A 25,866-nucleotide genomic window follows, 5' to 3' on the forward strand; every position below is an offset into this window, starting at 1 on the left:
GATACATAAGAAATTACTACATTAGTTAGTGTTTAGCAGGACTCTTCACTAAAGACAATTTTACTTCAGTCAGTGAGATACCAGGATGACTGTGTCCAACACCATTGCAAATGGCCTTGTTCAATTACAGAGGTCAAGATAGTCATGATAATGACGAACCCGGTGCTCTGAGTGCCACACTGATGCTTGCTGGGTCCTCGTGTTCTGTCATGTCTCTAGGTCAACCGCTTACTTCCTGACACTGTGGTCACACATGGTTCACCCCTTCTCCCAACATCATTGACTGGTGGCATCACTCCTAATCAAATGTTGAGCAATTCACCCATTACTCCAACCAGCTCCTTTGAGCCCAACAAGGAATGAAATTCCCAAAGATTTTATGCCCTGGTATTAACATGTCTCCTGTTTACTATCCTTGTCATCTGTGCAGTGAAATTGTGCTGCAGTGACACACATTCATCCATTGGCTGCCAAAGTTTACAATTTTACATTTTCTGTTGATTCATACGTTAATAAAAATCTCAAAAAGTTCTTGACTGATTTACTTCAAATATTTACATGCTACTGTAATATACAGTCAGGTGTACATAGAATATATATTTTTTTGAAGCAACAATGTTGGTGGTGCAGGTTTTTTATTAAACTTCATAATATTAAGTGTATATCGAGCACCTGCAGGTAACTTTACTGTATTTACCCGAATCAAAGCTGCACTTTTATTCCGGGTTTTGTAATCCAAAAAACCGCCTGCGGCTTAGAATCGAGTGCAAAGTAAGCGGAAGTTCAGAAAAATGTTGGTAGGTGCCGCCACAACTAAGTTCTGCTGTCGAATATATGCAGCGCTACACAGGCATGCTTTGCAGGGACAAAGATAAATACTGGCGCCAAAACCTCTGTGTCAGTATGTTGTTGTTGTCTTCAGTCCTGAGACTGATTTGATGCAGCTCTCCATGCTACTCTATCCTGTGCAAGCTTCTTCATCTCCCAGTACTTACTGCAACCTACATCCTTCTGAATCTGCTTAGTGTATTCATCTCTTGGTCTCCCTCTACCATTTTTACCCTCCACGCTGCCCTCCAATGCTAAATTTGTGATCCCTTGATGCCTCAGAACTTGACCTACCAACCAGTCCCTTCTTCTTGTCAAGTTGTGCCACAAACTTCTCTTCTCCCAATTCTATTCAATACCCCCTCATTAGTTATGTGATCTACCCATCTAATCTTCAGCATTCTTCTGTAGCACCACATTTCAAAAGCTTCTATTCTCTTTTTGTCCAAACTATTTATCGTCCATGTTTCACTTCCATACATGGCTACACTCCATACAAATACTTTCAGAAACGACTTCCTGACATTTAAATCAATACTCGATGTTAACAAATTTCTCTTCTTCAGAAACGCTGTCCTTGCCATTGCCAGTCTACATTTTATATCCTCTCTACTTTGACCATCCTCAGTTATTTTGCTCCCCAAATAGCAAAACTCCTTTACTACTTTAAGTGTCTCATTTCCTAATCTAATTCCCTCAGCATCACCCGACTTAATTTGAATACATTCCATTATCCTTGTTTTGCTTTTGTTGATGTTCATCTTATATCCTCCTTTCAAGACAACTGTCCATTCCGTTCAACTGCTCTTCCAAGTCCTTTGCTGTCTCTGACAGAATTACAATGTCATCGGCAAACCTCAACATTTTTATTTCTTCTCCATAGACTTTAATACCTACTCCGAAATTTTCTTTTGTTTCCTTTACTGCTTGCTCAATGTACAGATTGAATAACATTGGGGACAGGCTACAACCCTTTCTCACTCCCTTCCCAACTACTGCTTCCCTTTCATGCCCCTTGACTCTTATAACTGCCATCTGGTTTCTGTACAAATTGTAAATAGCCTTTCGCTCCCTGTATTTTACCCCTGCCACCTTTAGAATTTAAAACAGAGTATTCCAGTCAACATTGTAAAAAGCTTTCTCTAAGTCTACAAATGCTAGAAATGTAGGTTTGCCTTTCCTTAATCTACGAGGGCCGTTCAGAAAGTAACCTCCGGTTGATTTAAAAAACTACACCAAGTTAAATAAAAATATTTTAATATATACATCTTACAACTACATCTTTGCACTATTTTTCTACATAGTCTCCATAGCGATTAAGGCACTTATCATATCTCTTCACAAGCTTTGAAATTCCTTCTGCATAAAAATCACCCGCTTGTGCCTGGAGCCAGCCTGTGACCGCATCTTTGAGCTCTTCGTCGTCATCAAACCGCTGTGACCCGAGCCATTTCTTCAAATGCATGAAGAGGTGATAATCACTTGGCGCCAGGTCTGGGCTGTAAGGTGGATGGTTGATAGCGTCCCACTTGAAGGACTCAAGAAGGGCCGTTGTTCTGCGAGCAGAGTGAGGACGGGCGTTATCGTGCAAAAAAACGATACCGGAAGTCAGCATACCACGGCGTTTGTTTTGTATAGCCCGTTGTAACTTTTTTATTGTTTCACAGTACACGTCTTGATTAATGGTCGTACCACGTTCCATGAATTCAACCAACAACACCCCTTTGGCATCCCAAAACACCGTTGCCATCAGTTTTCTGGCAGAAAAATCTTGCGAGGCTTTTCTTGGTTTGGTAGGCGAATTTGAATGTGCCCACATCTTTGATTGTTCTTTTGTCTCAGGGTTCACGTACTTAATCCAGGTTTCGTCACCAGTCACGATTCTGTTTAACAATGGTTCTCCTTCGTCCTCATAACGTGACAGAAAGTCTAATGCAGAGGCCATTCTTTGAGTTTTGTGGTGGTCGGTAAGAATTTTGGGCACCCATCGTGCACAGAACTTACGGTAACCCAATCTTGCTGTCACTATCTCGTACAAGAGAGTCTTAGAAATCTGTGGAAAACCAGTAGACAACTCCGACATTGCGAAACATCGATTTTCACGAACTTTTGCATCAACTGTCTGAACGAGTTCGTCAGTCACCAATGATGGTCTACCACTCCTCTCTTCATCATGAACGTTTTTCTCGTCCACTTTTAAATAAACGTACCCATTCACAGACAACTCCTTCACTCGTAACTATTGGTCCGTACACGGCACAAAGCTCACGATGAATAGCTGCTGCAGAATATCCTTTGGCTGTAAAAAACCTTATGACAGCATGCACTTCACATTTGGCGGGGTTTTCTATTGCAGCACACATTTCAAACTGCCACAAAAACTAAACTAGCGCAGGTACGACGTTCACTCGACCACGGCTTGATGCCGACTGACCTGTTGAGTGCGTGAACGCACAGATGGCGTCGCTACTCCCCCCACAACCCGCACTGTGACCAATCGGAGGTTACTTTCTGAACCTTTTTCTAAGATAAGTCGTAGAGTCAGTATTGCCTCATGTGTTCCAACATTTCTGCGGAATCCAAACTGTCTAGAGTGAGACAACAGCAAACGCGGAAGAATATACATATCGTGTCTTGTTTATATTCATATTATTCTTATACCTAATAGTGGTACAGTCAGAAATGAAGCACAGCAATTGATTAGAATTTTAAATCTAAAATGACTCTAATTTCTGTGCAGAATGTAATTTTCTAGAAAGGCGTCTGCAAAGATTTTCAAATGGAGAAAAATTTTTGCTAAATTCTCGTTCAGAACATCTATCATACACAGTCTGTTATTTGGTTCTTGTTGATCATCATTGAAGAAAGCCGCAGTGTAAGTAACAACAAATAGCAGTCTCTTGCCATTGTTTCGCTAATGATACGATTCCTCTCTTTTGTTTTTTAATTGTAAGCGGCGGTAGCGTGCACAAAAGCAAGCCATGCCTCAAGCGGCGACAGGTCGTAAACACACATTATCAGAATGCGACAGACAATGCATGATACAGTACAGTAATGCATTTTCAGCTTAGAGTGACGTAAACACCTATAACAAAGAGAACGGCACTTATCAGATCAAAGAAAAATAAGCAATCAATTCAAACCAGACGAAGCACGTGAAAAAGGAAGAGTACCCGTATAAATACGGACGGAGCACCTGACGTATAGCAATGGCTACCTGATAAAGCTTAACTGCTAAGCTTACGACTCAAACCAAACTACTGTAGCTGTATCGTCATTCATTCGACCTAAATTCTGTCTCATATTACAATGGACCAACTTTGTTTTGATTTGGAGGTGCGGCCTAAAACTTTTCTTTCCCCTTGAATTTCGAGTCTCAATTTTCAGGTGCAGCTTAGATTCGGGAAATTTTTTTTCGCTTGATTTCGAGTATCGTTTTTCAGGTGCGGCTTAGATTCGAGTAAACACGGTAATCTGTTCGTTAACCACCTTGAAGCTGTACTGGCCCATTTAACAACCAAAAACAAAGAAATAGTGGTTGCTGGTGATTTCAATGTAGATTTCCTTGAAGACTCTCCCAATAAGAACTTATTTGAGTTAGTAACACTATCATTCAACTTAATTTCCACTGTAAAGTTCCCCTTTAGGGTAGCCAATTGCTCACAAACAGCTATTGATAATATCTTTATAGAAAAGTCCAATGAACAAAATTATATTACAAAACCAATAGTCAATGGATATAAAATCTGTTAAATCTGAGCTCAAGATAATCAGTAAGCCAAAAATTGACTATTTTAGGACACTCTTCAGAGACATTCACTGGACTGATGTTTACAGTGCTCATGGCTTGAATGAAAAATACAACACTTTTGCTTATTTGAACACTGTTTTCCCCTAAAACTTACCAAGGTTAGTGCAAAGTCTACAAAGAAGCCATGCATTACTCAAGGGATATCTTGTAAAAAACAAAAAGGTAAACTATATCTGTCAGTCCAAAACAGTTCCAATGTTGATGCTATAGCACATTACAAGAAATACTGCAAAATATTAAAGACTGTAATACGGACATCAAAGCAAATATATTACAAGGTAGAGATAGTCGTATCAGATAACAAAATAAAGACAATATAGGATATAGTGAAGGAGGAGACTGGTAGAACCAGATATGAAGAGGGACAAATAGCATTAAGAGTAAATGATACATTGGTGACAGATGTGTATAGTGTTGCAGAACTTTTTAACAAACATTTCATAACTGCTACTGAAAAGATGGAGTTGTCAGGTTCTGTAGATGCTGCTATGGAATGCTTAGACCAGACATTTCTAGTAAGTTCCATAATATAATGGAATAATGAATTTGACCCTCACTACTCCAGCAGAAATAATGTCCATCATAAAATCTTTAAAATCAAAAACATCTAGTGGGTGTGATGAAATATCAACAAAGCTAATTAAAGAATGTGATTCTTAGTCAAGTAACATATTAAGCTATCTCTGTAACCAGTTGTTTATCAGTGGAATATTTCCTGAATGGTTAAAATAGGCTGAAGTTAAGCCACTGTTTACGAAGGGAGATAAAGAAATAGCATCAAATTTCCGTCCAATTTCACTTTTGCCAGCATTCTCAAAAATTGTAGAAAGTAATGTACAATCGGCTTTATAACCATCTTATCTCAAATAACAAACTGTCAAAGTCACAGTTTAGATTTCTAAAGGGTTCTGATATTGAGAAGGCTATCTACACTTACAGTGAAAATGTGCTTAATTCATTAGATAAAAAATTGCAGGCAACTGGAATGTTTTGTGATCTGTGAAAGGCATTTGACTGTGTAAATCACAATATCCTTTTAAGTAAATTAGAATATTATAGTGTAACAGGAAATGCTGCAAAATGGTTCAAATCTTATATCTCTGGCAGGAAACAAAGGGTGTTATTTGGTAAGAGACATGTATCAAGCTACCAGGCATCATCCAATTGGGAACTAATTACATGTGGGGTCCCACAAGGTTCCATTTTAGGGCCCTTACTTTTTCTTGTGTATATCAATGACCTTTCATCAGTAACATAACCAGATGCCAGGTTCATTTTGTTTGCCGATGATACAAACATTGCTATAAATAGCAAATCAAGTGTAGTCTTAGAAAGATCAGCTAATAAAATATTTTTGGACATTAATCACTGGTTCCTAGCCAATTCTTTGTCACCAAACTTTGAAAAAACACACTACATACAGTTCAGAACTTGTAAGGGGTGTCCCACGAGTATATGCCTAACATATGATGACAAGCAGATAGAAGAAGTGGACAGTGTTAAATTCTTGGGATTACAGCTTGATAATAAATTCAACTGGGAAAAGCACACCACAGAACTGCTGAAGCGTCTTAACAAATCTCTATTTGCAATGCGAATTGTGTCAGACACAGGGGATATGAAAATGAAGAAGCTGGCATACTATGCTTACTTTCATTCCATAATGTCATATGGGATTATTTTTTGTGGTAATTCATCAAGCCAAGCTAAAGTTTTATGGGCACAAAAATGTGCAGTAAGATTTATATGTGGTGTGAACTCAAGAACATCCTGCAGAAGCCTGTTTAGGTAACTAGGGAAACTGACCACTGCTTCCCAATATATTTATTCTTTAATGAAATTTGTCATTAAAAATGTATCACTTTTCCAAACCAACAGCTCAATTTATGGAATCAATACTAGAAATAAGAATAATCTTCACAAGGATTTAAAGTCACTTAGTCCTGTACAAAAAGGTGTGCATTATTCAGGCACACACATTTTCAATAACCTGCCAGAAGCCATAAAAAGCTTAACAACCAATGAAATTCAGTTTAAGAGAAGTCTAAAGGATTTATTGGTGGCCAACTCCTACTCCATTGATGAATTTCTCAGTAGAAACAACTAATTTGTGTGTGTGTGTATATATGAGTACAATATAACTTCTGCACAATTTCAGTGCAGTAATGTGTTCATTGTAAATAAGTGTGTGTGTGTGTGTGTGTGTGTGTGTGTGTGTGTGTGTGTGTGTGTGTGTTTGTGTTTGTGTTTGTGTGTAAGTACAGTCTAACTTCTGCACCATTTCAGTGCAGTAATGTGTTCATTGTAAATAAGTATTATAGTAGTTGTATTACACGTTTATTACCTTATAAATAAATAAACTTTTTTTATTTTAAATTCAGTGCATTAGTATTTGTAAAATGATTCTTTCATATAGTGTTCATTAAAAAATGACGATCATTCCACTTGGGACCTGTGGAATGGTACATTAGCTTATTTGTTTGAGTTGTAAATATTTGTCATGTATTGTTGTTTTTCTGACATGTTCCACATCTTGGAAGACCTCCTCACTACGGATCAATTGGAATGAAAGTAAATCTAATCTAATCTCAGTGAGAAAGAAAATGCTGTTGAAATGTGCAGTTTTTCCCCCAGTCACATTTAACCACAAAAGCAGTGATTTCATTTTAAGCAACTTCAATTCCCAATCAAGATTTCATTTGCAACAGCTGTAAACAAGTGTGAGGGTGTCAGGGGGGGGGGGGGGGGGCAGAAGATGGCCAGAGGGGGAGAGGATATGGACATAGAGAGGAGGGAGGAAGAGATGGAGAGGAAGAGGGAGAGGAGGAGGAGGAGGAGGAGGAGTGAGACAGGTTATAAGAGTTCATGGACATTGAGAGGGGCTAGGAGGCGATGGACAGAGAGAGGGAAGGAGAGAGAGAACATACATCCAGTTCCTGTACATATTTAGCAATTGCGAAGCATTGCTGGATTCACTAGTATAGAAATAAAAATGTCGTTCATCAGTTATATTAAAGCTGAAGGACACCTAGAATACAAAAAATAACTTCTTAGTATCTCTCAAAATTCCCAAGAAATTTCAACAAGAGAGAACTTTGTTAGTAGTGACAATTAATAAGATTTTTCACCTGCATGAACAATTCTACCTTACATTTCACCATCATCATGGCTCTGAGCACTATGGGACTTAACATCTTAGGTCATCAGTCACCATCATCATGAAAGAGACTAATGAAGTTAAGAGTGCTCCCTGATAGAGTACCAAGGGAAGAAGAACAAGAATGTCCACATTCTCAGCACATTACATCCTAAAATAGCAGTGACCAAAGAAGGGAAGAAGAGCCCAGAAACTGTTACCTCTATAATGGCACAAAGTGTGTTGTGGACATCATTGATCAAATGATTCATAAATATTCAATTACCAGTGCATATCTTTTGCAATGTTGTAGACATGGTAGCAGTAAATTTGTGAATCATCTACAATTGAAGGAAGCAGCATACTACGCCTTATATAATTCACATCAGTCTTTCCATTGTGTGCCAGCCTAGTCTGCTGTAACTAGCTCTGACGTCATAAATATTGCGCAATACTTTAAAATGAAGTAAATAACCTGAAACGTTTCTAGCATGTCAGGAGTAATACAAAATCAATATGTGTTGGATATCAGTTCAGTAACTTTAACCATTTTCGAAATTTGGATGTTTTTCTGTAAAAATCATTGGCGCAACAGAAAAGAGCTAGAAACTTAAAAATTTATATTTAGATTCCTTTTGCATAATAATTTAGTAGAAACAGTATTCTGGATCTCACAAATTTAAATTTTAGTTGAAATTCATGATTTTCTGGTTTTTGTCTTAGAAATTAAGGAAGCAAGATACACTCCTGGAAATGGAAAAAAGAACACATTGACACCGGTGTGTCAGACCCACCATACTTGCTCCGGACACTGCGAGAGGGCTGTACAAGCAATGATCACACGCACGGCACAGCGGACACACCAGGAACCGCGGTGTTGGCCGTCGAATGGCGCTAGCTGCGCAGCATTTGTGCACCGCCGCCGTCAGTGTCAGCCAGTTTGCCATGGCATACGGAGCTCCATCGCAGTCTTTAACACTGGTAGCATGCCGCGACAGCGTGGACGTGAACCGTATGTGCAGTTGACGGACTTTGAGCGAGGGCGTATAGTGGGCATGCGGGAGGCCGGGTGGACGTACCGCCGAATTGCTCAACACGTGGGGCGTGAGGTCTCCACAGTACATCGATGTTGTTGCCAGTGGTCGGCGGAAGGTGCACGTGCCCGTTGACCTGGGACCGGACCGCAGCGACGCACGGATGCACGCCAAGACTGTAGGATCCTACGCAGTGCCGTAGGGGACCGCACCGCCACTTCCCAGCAAATTAGAGACACTGTTGCTCCTGGGGTATCGGCGAGGACCATTCGCAACCGTCTCCATGAAGCTGGGCTACGGTCCCGCACACCGTTAGGCCATCTTCCGCTCACGCCCCAACATCGTGCAGCCCGCCTCCAGTGGTGTCGCGACAGGCGTGAATGGAGGGACGAATGGAGACGTGTCGTCTTCAGCAATGAGAGTCGCTTCTGCCTTGGTGCCAATGATGGTCGTATGCGTGTTTGGCGCCGTGCAGGTGAGCGCCACAATCAGGACTGCATACGACCGAGGCACACAGGGCCAACACCCGGCATCATGGTGTGGGGAGCGATCTCCTACACTGGCCGTACACCACTGGTAATCGTCGAGGGGACACTGAATAGTGCACGGTACATCCAAACCGTCATCGAACCCATTGTTCTACCATTCCTAGACCGGCAAGGGACCTTGCTGTTCCAACAGGACAATGCACGTCCGCATGTATCCCGTGCCACCCAACGTGCTCTAGAAGGTGTAAGTCAACTACCCTGGCCAGCAAGATCTCCGGATCTGTCCCCCATTGAGCATGTTTGGGACTGGATGAAGCGTCGTCTCACGCGGTCTGCACGTCCAGCACGAACGCTGGTCCAACTGAGGCGCCAGGTGGAAATGGCATGGCAAGCCGTTCCACAGGACTACATCCAGCATCTCTACGATCGTCTCCATGGGAGAATAGCAGCCTGCATTGCTGCGAAAGGTGGATATACACTGTACTAGTGCCGACTTTGTGCATGCTCTGTTGCCTGTGTCTATGTGCCTGTGGTTCTGTCAGTGTGATCATGTGATGTATCTGACCCCAGGAATGTGTCAATAAAGTTTCCCCTCCCTGGGACAATGAATTCACGGTGTTCTTATTTCAATTTCCAGGAGTGTAGATTAAGTAGGCGAATAAATAAAGCTAGGATGTATAAATTTCAGTAGAAAGGAGATCCACTATAATCATAAAAATGTGAGAAGTTTCAACAGAATAACTATAAAACTATAGCTATAGCGTATCTCCAAAGAGCAAGTTCAGAGCTCGTCTACTGCGTGTAGTGTAATTAAATTAATTCTCTCGCCCAAAATATTTGACTTAGCCACGTCAGACTTTCATTATGATTACTTACTTGTGTGCTGATTGCACAATTAAATTGAAAGCTTCATCGGCCATCAGCAAAGGAAGAAATGATTTATTTGATAACTTAAAGTAGTGCATTACTAGCCCAGCGGCTAGTCGGGAGAGCAGATTTGATCAGGCGTTCCCTTAGCCGTCCGCACCGCGGCTTTATATGTAAGAATGCTGCGCGAGAAAAGGAAGGCCCCAGTTCTCTCCAGACGCTGATTAGCTCACCACCTGTGCCGGGAGTCGTGTCGCGTCGCGTCGGTATCATTGCTATAAACAGCCTCGGATGCCGTAATAAGTTACTCGGGATACGCGTAACCATGAAATCGTTTTCGAGTGAAGTGTTAATTCTGGGGTGACTTTAATGATCTATCTTCAGTTTGCGTATGTCGTATTTTCACGTGCCGCCGCAGGACAGACATTCTACCATTATTAGCGTGGGGTTTGATGAGCATTATCATCAAATTATGGCGAGCATTCACTTAAACATTTAATTTGAACAGTTATAGTGGCATCAGCGCATTAGACTCTGAACTGCTCTGGTAGTTGGATTGTGTGGATTCTTTTTGGTCTGTGACTTTCAGAATATAGTGAACATTTTAGAGAGAATGGGTTTTGATTATGAATCCCAGACGATCTCCTAATTCCTCAGAGCTATAAGCTGTAGCTATAAATGTATTTCTCAGATGAAGTGGGCACTAGGAATTCTAATTACAGGCTTCACGTTTTGCTAATCACTTTCTGGTTGCCAATATTGTAGTTAGAGAGCCAGTGTTGAGAACGGCAAACAGCATAAATACAAAACATTTATTCTATTATTCCACCCGCCGCCCCACACAATGAAACACCAAAACTAACTTGAAAAAGAAGGCATTCATTCTATGGCTGATTAAAAAAACTTACAAATGGGAAACATCAAAGGGCAGGACAAGAACAAGAATGTCAACTGAATGAAGAGCTGGCTGTAGTACTGTACAGGAAAAAACAAAAATGCAAAAGAGATGTCAAATTGGAATGTACCAAGGAAACTAGACCAGTGACATTAATTGTGAGAATTGAGGAAAAGCTGATATGTGAAATGCGTACAAAAAGCTCCAATAATCTCCTCAAAGTATGATTTCAATGTTCAGAAACAAATAGGTGAAATAAATGAAGAAATCATAGGAACTTTAGAAATAAGTCACATTCTTGGTAGACATGTAACATTTTGTGTCAAAAAGTTGCTGCTGTGGTCCCTTGTCCTAGAGAGCAGATTGCTAATACTGCTCCATACTGTTTCTAACCAGCTAGTTGTAATTTCTCCTGTCATGCCATTGATTCCTGCCTGAAGTTAGGCAGAGATATAGATTTGGGGGCAATCGTACCGTAGAATCCCATGGATGGCAGTGCACCAGTATTCGCTGCAAGCACAGATTTTACCGTTGGGCCAACTTGTGGCAATGGTGCAGCACGCATGGATCCAAAAGAGACAAAGTGAAAGCCACTGCAAGCTAGACCTTCGTGCCACGTGGATGTTGATGCTGATCACAGATTCTGTGAGTGGATACCTTGTGGGTTGAGTACAAAGTGCAGTCCCCACCGACCTGTCCACGAGTTTCAGCAGACATTGATCGTTCACTCTGTCCCCTTGTGTCCACAAATTTACGACAGCCAGCGAGACGAGAGGTAATTTGTGTATTCGGCTCTCCTTAGCCAAGATATCATACTATGCATTTGATCAATGAGGTGTGTCGCACCCTCTGGGGTCAGTGAACAAACTATTTATCACATTCACTCAACCGCGGCAAGTGAAGATTTCAGATTATACCTCTAAGTTTTTCATGTACCAGCCAATGCCAACAAATGTATTATTATGTAATCATGTATTTGATGAATTACCATCACCTGAGCCCATGAGCTGAACTTAGTGCATAGGAATGGCAGTAAAACCTGAGTCACAGTACAACAGACTTGATACTGGTGAAAATAACCCATTTCCAACTTGACAGGTGACCCCAACGTGATCCATAGGCAAGCACTTGGTGACAGACTTCATTGGCAGAAAAGACGCAGAACCACGAGCAGACTCCCACACAAATGTTTCTATGGTGACCTGTAACCACATGCACGTGGTTTGAACATTGAATGTTTATTCTTTTTGTATATGTGTGTTTCTTCACGTGTGTTGCATTACCCTCAGTGTGTGAGAACTTAGCTATTGCATTATGACAACTACGGAGGAACTCCAAAAGGCATTAGAAGAACTGTTGGCATGCAAACAGCTCCTAGAGAATGAGCTACAGACATGACCCTCATGAACGGACCCAGACCACCTGGAGCTGGCTCACGAAAATTTCCATGCGCGAAACAGCGCCACACCAACGCCACCGTCAGTGGAAAGATGGCTAGCACAGGACACATGTTGGTTAGGCTGCCTGTCGTTTGGCCCCACAATCCTTTAATGTGGTTTAGCCAAGTTGCAAGATGTAGCAAAGATGTTACTTGCAAGCTCACCAAATTTGGGCATGTAGTGACCCAGCTCGATCAAAACTACATGGCCAAAGTGTGGAACAATCATGGCCCCACTGATGCATTCCTTGTGTAAACGTCTGAAGGAGCAGTTAATCTGATGGATTTTGTCTTCTGATGAACAACGGGTGCACCAATTGCAGCGCCAAGAGGAATGCGACAATCGAAGACCTTCTTATTTCCTGTGCCAACTGTGGGGCCTCGTGCAATCTGATATGGTTCTGGACTGGCTCTTGTGCACTATCTGTGTGCACAGTCTCCACACGTAGGTGCAATCAGTAATAGCTGCACAGACAGGTATGCAGTTGGATGCTATTACAAACTTGTCTGATCACGTGCGTGATGCGATGGCAACAGCATCTGATTATGATGGCCATAGTAGAATATGACACTGTACCCCAACCTCCGGGGTGGCACACACCTCCCATATCCACTGCCTTAGACACAGTTGGCACACTCATGTCCAGAGGGCAGCAGGCATTGCACCTGCAACAGATCTGACTACATGTGACACAGCTCGCGCAATCAGCAGTGCAGCAACAGCTGTTTTAATGGTACCCTGCCGACAGCTGAACATCCTCTGAGTGGTTAATTTTGGTACCATGATCGTTTTGGCAATGAAGCAACCGAGTGTTGTTCACCACGCTTACACCCAAATGCCAGCTGCGACCAGGCCTAGATGCATCTGGCTGCAGTGCAGTATCAAACTGTCTGTTTGTAGTGGAATGGGGTGGGGGCGTGGGTTATCTCGTCGACACTGGTTTGGATTTGCCCATTTTGTCTCAGACAATGTTAAGAGACCATAGAAAAGCTGAATCTCTGTGTCTTATGGCAGCAAACAGTTTGCCACATAAACATACAGTACTCATCACTGGAATGTAGACCTCGGGCTGTGCCACACAATTGCCTGGGGTTCACTGTGTCCAACATCAACAAGCCAATCCTGGGTACAGATTTCCTTGACCATTATGAGCTACCTGCTGACATTGCCAATATCCAACTGATCAATTCTGCAATGAGCTTAAAGACAGTGTGACAGTGACTGCAGGCTCTTCAGCATAAACCCATGGCATGCTCCGGACTGTACACAGACATCCTGGAGAAATTCCTCAAGCCTACTCGCCCATCTGGGGCACTGAGGGAACATGAATGCTCTTCCACATTATAACATGCCTGGCCCTTCCACCTTGTGCTGCATATGTCACCTCACACCCAATAGGCTTGTGATAGCAAAGGTAACCATCAAGCAGTCCATGGTCCTCCGCCTTATATGTAGTACTGAAAAAGGATAATTCATGGCACCCATGTGTGGACTACCATGCACTGAATTTGAGTACAGTGCTAGGCAGTCACCTGGTGCTCCACCTGCTGGATTTTAACTACGCCTTGGAGGCTCGACTATATTCAGTAAGATAGCTTGTGCAAAGGTGTACAAAACTCATGCTGGAAGACGTATATATAACACAGCAATTGTCACCCCCCTTTAGGCTCTTCAGGGGTAGGTACACGACTTACGGCCTTTGGAATGCCGCCGAGACTTGGCAGTGGTTTGTGCAGCAATGCTGGCATCATTATAAACCCACTGAAGAGCGTATTCAGGGTAATGGAGATTGAATTTCTACGGCATCTTATCACACCTAGCGGGTCCAAGCCTCTACCGGACAATGTAAGACAATCTTGAACATGCCATGCCCACAGACCCACAAAGGCCTCCAGTGATAACTCGGTATGAACCCCTGACTGCAGCATAACACGTCCCCACAGCCAAAAGGAAAGACCCCATTACGTGGACATACGCAATGGAACAAAGCCTTGCCAAGTCCAAAAGGAGTCTCGCCAAAGTGATGCTGCTCGCCCAACCAATGAACATTAGCTGCAGTTGTAGAAACCAGTCAGATTGCTATGGGAGCTGCACTCTTAACATTGTGTTGACAACAGCTAGCAGCTGCTCAGTTTCTTTTCCCACGAGTTATCAGTTTCACAGCCCTCATGGAGCATGTACATCTGTGAGTTTCTTAGATGTACCAGGCAGTGAAGTACTTCTGTTGTTCAGTAGAAGCCGCTCTTTCATTATTTTCAATGACCACAAGCTGATAACACATGTATTTTGGAACAGCAACATCAGTTGTTCGCCGCTCCAATAACAACAGCTGGAGTGTGTCGCAGTTCATCATGGACATTCACCTCATTTCCGGGATGGACAACATCATCGCCGACTGCTTGTCCCACAATTGTGTTGTTGTCTGCTCTCCTGTGAATTTTGAGAACATTGCACAAGAACAGGAGTATGGTGAACAATTGGATAGCTCCCGCCACGACACTTCCAGTGGTCTATGACTGGAGCTATTACCCATTCCCAGTTCATCCTGCAAGATTTGGTGTGACTTTTCTACAGACACTCATAGCCCATTGCTCCCAAGAAGTTCCACCTCAGTGAATTCAACTGCTTCCATGGGCTTTCACATCCACAGTTACGCTCATTGCCACGTGTTTTGTCTGGGTGGGACTCCAGAAAGACTGCTGGCGATGTGCATGCACCTGCGCTGCATGCCGGCATGCTGAAGTCAGAAGTCATACCCATGCTCCCATCGGCTCCTTCCTTTCTGTGATGCACTGTTTCACACCCATTGGCGCCTTCCTTTCTGTGATGCACTGCTTCGCACTTTTCCACGCAGTGTCAGCATGCTCTTTTCCAAAGCATGAGATGACTACTGACAATGGCCGACTATTTCATGCACTGGCCAGAGGCAACACCAATACCAGATATCACAGCCAAGACCATCACTACTGCCTTTGTTGACACCAAGATGGCTCACTTCAGCTGCCCCAGTCATGTAATAACAACAGATTGCAGCCGCCAGTTCAAAAGCGCACTGTTTACGTGTGCCACCTGATTGTGTGTTGTGTGGCTATCGCCCAATGTCTAATGGGTTGGTTGAATGGCTTCATCGAACACTGAAAGTGTTCCTGAGGTGTCGTGATGTCACCTGGACAGAGGCACTTCCAATCATACTCATCAGCCTCCGAGTAACACTGAAGGATGAGATTGCCGTTACACCTGCAGACTCATCTGTGGTCAATCGCTCACCATCCCTGGTGAATTCTTGTAGGAGGTACCACTGTCACATGATGCCTCATCCCCACCACTGGTAGAATGCGTGCATGGTCAGATGGCTGGTCCCCGACCACAGTCGATGATGTGGCATAGCTCTGGCAGAGTATCTGTTCATGTTGATTTACAGTGCATATGCACAGTATAGCCACCATTTAGCTTGTGCTTCTCAGGACCGCACCGTGTGGTCATCCACTATGAGAAGACTCTGCAGATCAAATTCTATGGCAAGCCTTCTAAAGTTGCCATGACAAACTCAAGCCAGCTTATGTTCTGACTGTTCTAGCTGACATTCATTTCTTTTACCAAGTGGAGGACCTGACAACTGGTCAGGCAGAGCCCAGTCACATAGCTACCGGTGACTCACCGACTCTGCCAACTTCCAACTAGAAGCCATGTACACCTCAAGCTACCCCACCCCACCCAGACAGACGCTTGGACCATGACCCTCACAGGTGCGCTCACTGCCCCTACCACAGCAGCCAGCGGACTAGTTCATGCAAGATGGCTGCCGTGGGTGTTTCAAACACCCGTGCTGCATTATAATGACATCATACTGCATGATGTAGCTAGCACGCAACCCGCCTGCTGCCTGCCATTTAGGCACTGTCTCCATCGGGCCGCCTTATCAGCTGTGATCTCTTCTCCAGTTGAGCTCAGGACTTCACTTCCCATATCACTAGCTGTTTGTCTGTTGCAGCTCCTGGATGTGCTGTCATGTGTCCCTGAATGTGACTGCATCAGGCATTGAGGCTGCATTGACTCCACCGAGTGAGGTGGCGCAGTGGTTAGCACACTGGACTCGCATTCGGGAGGACGACGGTTCAATCCCGTCTCCAGCCATCCTGATTTAGGTTTTCCGTGATTTCCCTAAATCGCTTCAGGCAAATGCTGGGATGGTTCCTTTGAAAGGGCACGGCTGATTTCCTTCCCCATCCTTCCCTCACCCGAGCTTGCGCTCCGTCTCTAATGACCTCGTTGTCGACGGGACGTTAAACACTAATCTCCTCCTCCTACATTGACTCCCACATGAGTCTCTGCATTGCATTCCCAACAAGCTCCAGACACCACCCTGCACATCTCCAGGCTTGTCCATTGCAGTTTCCGGAATTCCATTCAAGTCCCAACAAATCTGTGTTTGCACAAGCCTAGACTCTCCATAGTCTCCATGCCCCCAGTGTCATGCAGGTGTCATGCATCGAGGGCCACACTGTGTTTCCGCATCAGATGTGTCAGGAACTCATTGTCTTTTGAACAGCACATCCATGTAAATGACGTATTCATGTCTTTTATTCATGTTAGCCAGACTTTGTTTGTTTACCAGTGTCCTCCATGCCATCCAGTCACCAATAACTGGCATACCGCCATCACACTTGCGCTGATGTCAGCACGAAGCATGCAAGGCCCAAACACCTGCGGGCTGCAGACCTATTGCTTTTGCTCTCTGCTCTCCAAGTGTGAATCTGTGAGGCAGCCTTATCACAGCGTTTCAAGGATGGCAGCACACTAGTATTTGTCCATGAATGCAGATTTTACCATTAGGCCAACCTGTGATAGGGGTGCAGTGCCCACAGTTGCAGAAGGCACAAAGCAAAAGCCAGTGTGCTCTATACCTCTGTAGCATGTGAACGTTCACACCAATCATGGAATCCATCAGTCGCCTACCACATGGCTCGAGTACAATGTGCACTCCCCACCGACGGTTTCGCAAATCTGAACACGCGCCGATCATTCGCTCCATTCTGTTGCATCCACAAATTAAATGCACCCTGCAAGACGGGAAGTAATTGGTGTGTTCAGCCAGATCTGTGTCCTTTGTCTTTCTGCGGCTGTGAGATATTACTACTCCCTTAATCACTGAGTAACTTGCACCCTTCGAGATCAGTGGTCATTCTATTTACCGCAGTCACACGACCACAGCGTGTGAACATTTCAGTCATTACCTCTAAGTCCTTAATGTACCAACTGATGCTAAGAAATTTATTATTATGTAATCATGTGTTTGATCAATTACAATTATCTGAGCCTATGCCCTGAACTTAGAGCTTGGGTGTGGTAGTAAAAGCTGGCTCACCACATAACATACTTAAAAGGAGTGAAAATAACCCGTTTCTCACTTCACTTTTATTTTATGATCATTGACAGTGTTTGCAACATGACCAATTGCGTAGCAGTTGCTATATGTATTAAGTACCTGTTCCAGTTACTTGACAGAAAAAGTTTAAACTAACCTTCAAGAAATGTATAATTAATATAAGGTCTTACATGTTACTATTTTACATTTTTCATAAATGATGATAAATTTTAAATACCCATTATTATCATTATCCTTAGCACATATCATCACAGCTATTGATTATTCATGCAAATATTCAGTTGTTCCTTGGTTAATAATTTGTATAAAACTTTACAGAAGAGTGTTCACGGACTGACAACTGAGGTTACCAAGCATACTGCAGAACTAGAAAGGTTACAGGGAAGGCGAAGGGATGCAGCACATCTTGCAGAGGGTGGTCAGCGCCAGCTGATGGTATTGAAGGAACGTTCCCAGGAACGACAACTAGAAGTAAATATGTTGCAGTTCCGTGTCAGTCAAGCAGAGAGGGCATTAGCCAATGAAGACAACCATGTGTTCTCACTTGAAAGACAACAGCTTGAATTACAAAGGGTAATAATTTTAAACTTACTATTCTGAAAAATAAATGAAACAAATAGAATATTAACTTACCAATACTGAACATTCATTTAAACACAGAATTTTTTTCACTAAGCAGTAATTCAGCTGCTTATTGTATTCACAGAAAACTTAAGTGCTTGCCGTCACCTTGCTGTTAGTTATGAATTTAACTTTACTGCTATACAGGGTGAGGCAACTAATTTAATCACCTAACTCTTCTCTTATTAAACACTTTTATAATCTTCTTTCACATGGAATTGTGACCAGAAGCTCAAGAAACAAAGAACAATCTATTTTTCTTATTTATTTTTTGGTCACTATTTGTCTGGTGAAGAAATTTTACAGTTACTGTATCTTTAACAAGTCAAAAGCTCCTTGCAGTGATACATTTAGGTGCTTCAGCCAGGTCATTAGTTCCTCTTAGATAGAAATGAGGTTAGAATTTATTTATTTATCTATTTATTTCTCCTGATAAGATTAGAGCCTTCAGATCCCTTCTTACATCTTACCAGACATCATTTAACAAGACAGTATTGCAATTTATATAGCACATGAAAAGTATAGGTCATAATGATAATAATTATTATTATAATACTAACATTATGTGTAATACTGAATATATATGAAATTTAAGAAAAGGCAGCAACTTCCTTATTATATTCTTGTTGAATGTGAGTAGCAACATCTACCAGTACAGGAGGAATCAATATGGAGAAGAAGATGATTGGTCAGAAGAAGAAAGAGGAACAATTGAGTAAGATTAGCAGATGATACAGAAGTAAAGAACATAAATAGAAAGGCTTGAGGAAAATATAGGGATTTACACTGTGACAGACATCCTGGTTCCTTGTGGGATGGACAGAAGGCAGTTGGGTTTTGCCTAGAGGGGAACCTGTAGTAATGATAGCAGCTAAGGCTTTAATCTTCTCTTGAATTCAGAGTGATTTAGAATAAGATGTAGGTTACAGGGTAATTGTTCCACACATGTGGCTGAAATGGAGAAGGAGATTTAGTGTTACACAAGATGTTGGACATATTTGATTTGGTGATGCAGCTATGGAAAGATGATGGTTATCTGATATGTGAGGAGAGGTGCTGAGGAACACCAGTGACTAAGAAACTGATGAAGTAAACAAAACGTGAATATGGCTCAACCTATCTGGTTGCAGCCAACCTGACTGAATACAGGAAGGACTGATATGATAAAACAACCTAAATGTTGCACTCATAACTTACACAAGTATTCATAGCTAACTTGAATTGTTTGGACTTTTCACTATTTGTGTTGTGTTGATGTATATGACACTATTAAAGGTTTGAACTTAACTAATTTTTGTTTTATTTCAGGTGGAAGTATTTTTGTAAGTTTTTGTGTTGCATAAAGGCATTTAAGGTCTTTATCTGTTCTTTTTTCATACAAGAATTGGACACTGCTAAGATGTTTTGAAGAAACTGTTTCAAGATGATGTCCAATGTTCAACTTTCAGTGTGACCTGATGTTGAACTGTGACTTCACAGGATCTGTATAAAATCCAGGTTTTGTGTTCATCGTGATACTGAAAAAAGATTAGCATTCATACCTGATACAGTAGTTTAATATCCCACTAGCAGAGGCATCTTAAAGATGAAGAACTGTCTCAGCTTTTCTGCATGGTGGACAAAATTTGCTCTAGGTCTGTTAAAAGAACCATCCTGACGTTTGTCTTAAGTGACATATGGAAGCCGCAAAATATCTGAGTCACAATGAACCACCTGAATACGAGTTACTTTTCTTAAAATCTGACTTCCAATTCATTTTGAAAATGTTGTGCTTTATAGTTTATTCATGCATCTAGAACATGTATTAATGAGAAAATGTTGAAGAAATAAAGCCGCCAGTCAGCTGTAGTAGAGAAAGCTGATAGACATGTTGAAGTTTTGAACATATTATGGAGGAAAATAATTTCATTCTAATGATGAACTTGTGTTAACCAGTTTGATGTAGAAAACAGCCGAAGTTGCAAAATTCAGTTTTTTTTATTTAATTGATGATTGGTTTTGTGTACTAGAACCATTCTCAAGTCATCTAAACAGGAGAAATTGTGTATTACATCATAGTGCAACCTGTGTATGTTTGTCCTCCCAATGGCACTGAGAAACTTGACTTAGACACAAGTATGTACAATATTAAGATGTTTTGTGTGCTGTCATGGAACACACCATTTTTTCTGCCTGAATGATTTGAGACTGGATTCTGATACCCTAAACCAATCACCGGTTAGATAAAAAGAACTGAATTTCATAACTTTAGCCGTTTTCTGCATCAATTTGAAGACGTCTTGGTGTTGTAGTCATCAGTCCAGTTCTGGTTGATACAGCTCTCCTCACTAGTCTATCCAGTGCAAACCTTTTCATCCCTGCGTAATTATTGCAGCCAACATCCACTTGAATCTGCTTACTGCAGCTGCAGTCAGGTCTTTGTTTCTCTCTACAGACCCCCCTTCTTCACACTCTTCGTTTCATTGCCAAACTTATATTGCTTGATGCCCCACTCTGTGTCATGTCAAATGATCCTTTCTTTTAATCAGGCTATAAAATTTTTCTTTGTGATTCGATTCTGTAACTCTTCATTAATTATCCCATCTACCCATATAAACTTCAGCAATCTTCTCATGTAGTGCCACATTTTTAGAGCTTCTGTTCTCTTCATGTCTGTATTGATTATCACCCCTGTTCCACTTTTGTGCAAGGGTACACTCATCACAAATACCTCCACAGAAGACTTCCTCACACTTAACTTTATATTTCTTGTTAATAAATTTCTCGTTTTTCAGAAATGAATTTCTCACTAATGCAGTCTATATTTATTTCCTCTTTACTTCTGCCATCATAAGATATTTAGCTCCAAAAATAACACAATTCATCTCCATATTTTCACTATCTCATTTCCAAATTTAATTCCCTCAGCATCATCACCTGTTTCAGTTTGACAACACTACATTACCCTTGTTTTATTTGTGTTCAGCTTATAATCTCTTTTGAAGATAGTAGCCATTCTCTTCAATTGCCTTTCCAAGTTTTTGCCATCTGTGATAGAATCACAGTATCATCAGCAAATGTTCAGTTTTAATTTCTTCTTCATGAACTTCAATTCCTTTTCCAAATTTTTCCTTGGTTTCCTTTACTAGTTGCTCAAGCTACAGATTAAATAACACCCTATTCTCAATCCATTCTCAATTTCTGCCTTCCTTTCACCTCCTTTGACTCTTATTGCTGCAATCTGGTGACTACACAAGTTGAATTTTATCCTACCTTGATAATTTCAGGGAGTGTCCTCCAGACAATATTATGAAATGCTTCCTATAAATCTACAAATGATATAACTGAAAGTTCGATTTTTTTCCAATCTATATTCTAAAGAAGTCATGGGTCATTGTTACATTGTAACTAATCTTCTCTGAGGTTGAGCTCTGCTAGTCTTTCTGTTTGTGTGTGAATAATTTTTGGGATTATTACACTCTTCTTTAAGTCTAAGGGTATATTGCCTGTACATACACTCCTGGAAATGGAAAAAAGAACACATTGACACCGGTGTGTCAGACCCACCATACTTGCTCCGGACACTGCGAGAGGGCTGTACAAGCAATGATCACACGCACGGCACAGCGGACACACCAGGAACCGCGGTGTTGGCCGTCGAATGGCGCTAGCTGCGTAGCATTTGTGCACCGCCGCCGTCAGTGTCAGCCAGTTTGCCGTGGCATACGAAGCTCCATCGCAGTCTTTAACACTGGTAGCATGCCGCGACAGCGTGGACGTGAACCGTATGTGCAGTTGACGGACTTTGAGCGAGGGCGTATAGTGGGCATGCGGGAGGCCGGGTGGACGTACCGCCGAATTGCTCAACACGTGGGGCGTGAGGTCTCCACAGTACATCGATGTTGTCGCCAGTGGTCGGCGGAAGGTGCACGTGCCCATCGACCTGGGACCGGACCGCAGCGACGCACGGATGCACGCCAAGACCGTAGGATCCTACGCAGTGCCGTAGGGGACCGCACCGCCACTTCCCAGCAAATTAGGGACACTGTTGCTCCTGGGGTATCGGCGAGGACCATTCGCAACCGTCTCCATGAAGCTGGGCTACGGTCCCGCACACCGTTAGGCCGTCTTCCGCTCACGCCCCAACATCGTGCAGCCCGCCTCCAGTGGTGTCGCGACAGGCGTGAATGGAAGGACGAATGGAGACGTGTCGTCTTCAGCGATGAGAGTCGCTTCTGCCTTGGTGCCAATGATGGTCGTATGCGTGTTTGGCGCTGTGCAGGTGAGCGCCACAATCAGGACTGCATACGACCGAGGCACACAGGGCCAACACCCGGCATCATGGTGTGGGGAGCGATCTCCTACACTGGCCGTACACCACTGGTGATCGTCGAGGGGACACTGAATAGTGCACGGTACATCCAAACTGTCATCGAACCCATTGTTCTACCATTCCTAGACCGGCAAGGGAACTTGCTGTTCCAACAGGACAATGCACGTCCGCATGTATCCCGTGCCACCCAACGTGCTCTAGAAGGTGTAAGTCAACTACCCTGGCCAGCAAGATCTCCAGATCTGTCCCCCATTGAGCATGTTTGGGACTGGATGAAGCGTCGTCTCACGCGGTCTGCACGTCCAGCACGAACGCTGGTCCAACTGAGGCGCCAGGTGGAAATGGCATGGCAAGCCGTTCCACAGGACTACATCTAGCATCTCTACGATCGTCTCCATGGGAGAATAGCAGCCTGCATTGCTGCGAAAGGTGGATATACACTGTACTAGTGCCGACATTGTGCATGCTCTGTTGCCTGTGTCTATGTGCCTGTGGTTCTGTCAGTGTGATCATGTGATGTATCTGACCCCAGGAATGTGTCAATAAAGTTTCCCCTTCCTGGGACAATGAATTCACGGTGTTCTTATTTCAATTTCCAGGAGTGTATATTTCATACCAAATGGAATAGTTATGTCATTTTTGCTTCTCACAAAGATCTTAATAATTTAGAGAGAATATTTCTGTTGGTCTCTGGTTGCAACTTACGTCTTCCCGTGCTCTGTCAAATTCTTCTCGCAGTATCATATATTCCATCATGTCTTCATGTACTTCCTTTTCCCTATCCATTAACACTGCTTTCAAGTTTCTTTCCCTTGCATAGATCTTCTACATATTCCTTCCACCTTTCAGTTTTCCACTGTCTCACCATCTGATCTCCTGATATTCATAGAGTTACTTTTTGTCAGAAGACTTATTTAATCTTTCTATGTATCACATCTAATGTAAATGGATGCATAAAAAGTATACTCACCAAATGGCAGCAGGAGAAAACACATATAAAGGTATTGAAATATACAAGCTTTTGTAGCCAGTGGCTCCTATTTCTGACAGAAGGGTTGAAGGGGAAGGAAGAGGGGCAGGAAATAGGTAGAGTTCAGAAAACTCGTTGAGAGCCACAGGTTAGCAAACTTACTGGACAGGATGTGAAGGAAAGACTGATTATTAGGGACTGCACCAGAAGAGATTTTAAAACCTGAGAGCCTAAAGTTGTAAGAAAGGGTAAAATGAAAAACAGTGATTACGACAAAATGATGTGTATGAATTAATAAGAGCAGAAAGCTAAATGCGTTGTATGTGGTAGAGGTTGGGGCTGAGAAGAACAGACATCTCAGGAAGTAAAAGATATCAAAAACAAAAAGGGAGTGAGGAAAGGAATCATTACTGAGAAGAAATGCTGAGACATAAGAAATTAACATGGATTGAGACCAAGTGGGTGGTGAGAACCAAGGACATCTTGTAATGACAGTTCCCACCTGCGGAGTTCTGGGTCACTGGTGTCTGGCGGAAGAAACCAGATGACATGAGGCTATGACTGTCATGTTGTAGACCATCCTTAGCAAGAGAATACTGTGTGTTATCAGTATACAACCTATACCTTTTTGGTAGTCCTGCCAATATAAAAGATTAAAGAAATGTTCAGCAGCAGACAGATCATGTAACGTGAGATGTGGGTATAGAGGGAGGTGGCATTAATAGTGACAAGCAAGTTATGTGGTGGGACTGATAAGGACACTGCAGAGATTGGGAGAGCAACAAAAAGCTGTTCTAGGCGTGGTGACAATATCTCAGACTTAATGGATCTCATTTCAGGGCATGATTTTAGGAAGCCATGACCTTGTCAAAGTAGCTGATTAATACATTCAAGACCAGGATAATACTGAGTGATGGGAGGTGAGCTCCTCAGTTGTTTTTTTAAGGGATCAGCAGTATCAGGATTGGGTGTGATGTCCGAGGAAATCTACTTTTGAACTAAACTGGTGGTGTAATTATGTCCAGTGAAGGCTGCAGTGAGAATGATGGTATGTTGGGGTAAAGAATCTGTATCTGAATAAATATGTTTGCTTCGAATGCCAACGCTTTTTGGGAGGGATGTTTGACGTGGAAAGGAGGGTAACTGTGAGAATGTAAGTATTGTTGTTTGTTAGTAGGTTTAATGTGTTGAACAGAAGTGTGTAGATGACCCTTGGTGATGATGAGGTTAACATCGAGGAAAGTGGCATGGGAGTTCAAATAGGATCATGTGAAATTTAATCGGCAGAATGTATTTAGAGATTCCAAGAATTTTAACAGGTCAGTCTCTCGATACTTCCGTATGGCAAAGATGTCATATCTAAACCAAACCAGAGGCTGAAGATTTATGGATTCCAGAAAATCACTCTTCAACTGATCCATGAGAAGGCTGGCATAAGGAAGAGCCAATCTGGTTCCCATGGCCATGCCCCTGACCCGTTTGTGTGCCCACCCCTCAAAGGTAAAGCAGTTGCTGGTTAGTATAAAGTTGATTAAGGTGAGCACCAAGGACATCATAGACTAAGCACTGATCGAGGAAATGTTCAGCAGCAGGCAAACCACTTACATATGTGAGATGTTGGTATAGAGGGTGGTGACATTAATGGTGATAAATGAAGTATGTGCTGGAAGCAGAAGGGGCACAGATTGCAGACGATCTACGAAATGGTTGGTGCCTTTATTATAGGAGGGAAGTCTTTGTACTATAGATTACAGGTGCAAATCAACTAAGGCAGTTTTATGTTCGGTGGGTGCTTTGAAGCCAGCAACTATGGGATGGCCAGGTTGATTGGGTTTGTTGATATTTGGAAGAAGAAGATACATGGTTTGGGTGAGGTAAGAAGTTCCATGGATTGAGGTGTTAGTCCTTGTGAGGCCCAGATAATGGAATGAGGATAATGGAATGTAGTCGAGTTAACTTGGGTGATGCTGAGGGAATTAGATTACAAAATGAGACACTTAAGTAGTAGATGAGTTTTGCTATTTCAGGAGCAAAATAACTGATTATGGTTGAAGTAGAGAGGATATAAAATGTTATGGC

General features: G+C 42.4%; 1 protein-coding gene across 5 annotated transcripts in view; it reads left to right on the plus strand.

The window, feature by feature from the left end:
• LOC126235713 (coiled-coil domain-containing protein 39) overlaps positions 1 to 25,866 on the plus strand; it is a 408,779-nt gene that overhangs the window by 274,491 nt on the left and 108,422 nt on the right. For all 5 annotated transcript variants that reach the window (XM_049944479.1, XM_049944477.1, XM_049944478.1 and 2 more), the window contains one exon: positions 18,203 to 18,457. In XM_049944479.1, the coding sequence (XP_049800436.1) occupies positions 18,203 to 18,457 (255 nt within the window). The remainder of the gene's footprint in view (positions 1 to 18,202; positions 18,458 to 25,866) is intronic.

Source organism: Schistocerca nitens, chromosome 2 (genome assembly GCF_023898315.1).
Source record: "Schistocerca nitens isolate TAMUIC-IGC-003100 chromosome 2, iqSchNite1.1, whole genome shotgun sequence".
Taxonomy (NCBI): domain Eukaryota; kingdom Metazoa; phylum Arthropoda; class Insecta; order Orthoptera; family Acrididae; genus Schistocerca; species Schistocerca nitens.